A 2,621-nucleotide genomic window follows, 5' to 3' on the forward strand; every position below is an offset into this window, starting at 1 on the left:
TTACTGTTTTAATCTTTTGAAACCCTTAGTTTTTCTTGATTTTTCTTAAATATTAAGTGGCGACTCTTAAAATCATTCCAAATACATATTTTAAATAAAACAGAATGACGACTCTGCTGGGGATTTGAATGGTTCTAACCTTAAGATTAATTTATTTGGCGATGTGTTTTTACTGTCTACTTGTTTTATTTATTGCTTATATTGAGTTGTGGCATTCATGGCACCCGATTCCGCCAAACGGCAAATAGATTGCATTAGGAAAAAAAGGCGGTTACGTGGCTTACCACGGCTGTCCTTTAGAAAAACACAAGTTGAATTCTTTGGAAGTGATAAACGAATAGTTGGCTTGTGGTCATCCAACGTCGTTTATTAGACTTCACCCCGTTGTTTGTCCGACTCGGGTAACCGTCATTTCTCAACCAATTCTAGTCAACCTAGAGTAGAGCGAAACCAAATCCAAATCTAAGCATTAGCCTAAGACGACTTAATACCCAATGTGTATTAAGTTCATTAGTAAAACCACCAAAAATCATGTCCAAGGTCCACGACCTAACGACATATCATATTATTTGACATTTGAAAGATGTATGTGTAGAAACCTGATTGTTGCCTATTTGTAGATATGGATCGATTTCCTAAATTTGACATGGTAGTGGAAGCCTCAGTTTTGCTCAAGATGTGGTACAACGACCTCACTGTGGTTCACAAAAGGGTCCTCAACAAATATATAGGAGCCCTAACAGAACTCATCAATATGGTTGGGTGGCCTGAACTGATTGAAGTCCTTACAGGCTATTGGGACAACGAGAAAATGGTGTTCCGATTTGGAACCATGGAAATCACCCCGACAATTGAAGAGATTCGGGACGGAATAGACACAGTCGGTACAGGGCTTGAAAGAAGAGTGAGAAAGCAGGAAAACATCTTAATCCCCAACAAGCCTGCTTTCGAGGATATTGTGAATTGGCTTGGATTAAGAAAAGAATATGCCTACTGGGCAGAGGGTTCTAGCGTTTCTTTTACGGATCTCTATGTCAGATTCGGGAATGCAAGCTTCTATGCGAATTACAACCAAGAGTTCAGGGTCACTTTCAGAGAATGGGACGGGATCAGACCTTTGGCATTCACCGTCGTACTATTGGGCACCATGGTTTTCCCACACGGCCCGAGCCTCAGTATCAACACCCGAGTAATAATGCTTGCACACACTCTATTCCACGGACATCTGAACCAAGGGCAAGTAAAGTATTATCCTATTGCACCTGTCATCCTTTCCGACATGTACTGTGCTTTGGGGAAATGCAAGAAAGGGCATCGTTACTTTCAGGGTTGCAACCTTCTTCTTCAATGGTGGATAATGAGTCACTTGGTGAAGAGACATGGAACTCAAGAACTCCATACCCTCGATGAACATAATGCTCTTAAGAGTTTGAATGACATGTTGTTCTGGGCAGACTTGGAAAAAAGAAGAACTAGAGAAAGATGGGCTCAAATTTTCTCTGAGTTGAGAGAAGAAAACATCCAATGGATGTTCGATCGTTTCATCTCGAAAGATGTCATAGTACGGGGCGACAGACAACTTGTGCTTCCTCTGCCAGGTATTCGAGGTATTCGCCCGTATGCACCCATTCGGGTCTTGAGACAGTTTGGAAGAAGACAAACTACACCTCCAGAAGCATACTACCGTATCTATGTGTTCGACATCGGGGATGATAGAGTGCCTGAGGCTTCAGAGATGCTGAGAGAATGGAAAAGAGCAGTGCGAATGAACAAGGACACTATTGCCATAGATCGATTTAATGCAGGGTATGATGAAACTTACAAAGCTTGGTTGAAGCGCAATATACAGGGTATCTCCTTCTCAGTTCCGAACATTTACCGCAGTGTAGAGGACAAAGAGTCCAAAGCTTTGATAGAACTAAGAGAGGTAAGAAGAGAAGCCCAGGAAATGCACGAGGAATTTCTCCGAAAGCAAGAAGAGGATAAGTACGCCCTCGAGAGCGTAACTCAAGAATTAGAAAGCTTGAGAAGCGATTTGGGAGAGCTCAACTTGTGGATTGGAGATAAGAAAAGCGGAATGTGCCTCGAAGACTGGGAAGAGAAAGGTCGCCGGAGCGAAGGATACTTGCTAATGATTCAATATAGGCTTCAACATCTCATGGCGCAGAACAAGAGGAGCAGATCAGAGACGGAGCCGACGGGAACATCTTAGCAGATTTCGCCCATGCGTGGGTTTTTCTATATGTACTTATTGTTATTTGCCCCTGCGTGGGCTTGCATTTCTTGTATTTTGGTACTCTCTTCAAATGACCCCTGTGTGGGCCTTTCCTTTGTGATTTTCGTTTATTCCCTACTTATTTTCGCTTCTTGAACATCATTTTATATGCGAAATTTGCTTTGGAGTAACAAAATGGTTCAATTCTACACATACATCTTTCAAATACGCTAGGCCTACCCTTGGCACAAAAGGGTCCCCTACTTGTTTAGGACGCGCGATATATGCTTGTATGCTTTAACTGTTTATGTGATATTGTTGCTTTGAACGATGATATTTTAGCCCACTCCTTTTCAAAAATTTTCCAAAAATCTCTACAATACCAAATACGAGTCACTATCAAAAT

The 2,621-nt window shown here is 41.8% G+C and overlaps 1 protein-coding gene across 1 annotated transcript; it reads left to right on the plus strand.

Annotated features, from left to right (window-relative positions):
* The first annotated feature begins 622 nt into the window (after positions 1-622).
* Positions 623-2,212, plus strand: LOC125861627 (uncharacterized). Its single transcript, XM_049541485.1, has one exon. The coding sequence runs from the start codon at positions 623-625 to the stop codon at positions 2,210-2,212; it is 1,590 nt and encodes a 529-aa protein (XP_049397442.1).
* The last annotated feature ends 409 nt before the right edge of the window (positions 2,213-2,621 follow it).

The sequence above is a fragment of the Solanum stenotomum genome, chromosome 4 (genome assembly GCF_019186545.1).
Source record: "Solanum stenotomum isolate F172 chromosome 4, ASM1918654v1, whole genome shotgun sequence".
Lineage (NCBI taxonomy): Eukaryota > Viridiplantae > Streptophyta > Magnoliopsida > Solanales > Solanaceae > Solanum > Solanum stenotomum.

Bases quoted from the DNA above. Each gene is read 5' to 3' on its own strand.
- LOC125861627 (XM_049541485.1), top strand. From the start codon at position 623: ATGGATCGATTTCCTAAATTTGACATGGTAGTGGAAGCCTCAGTTTTG.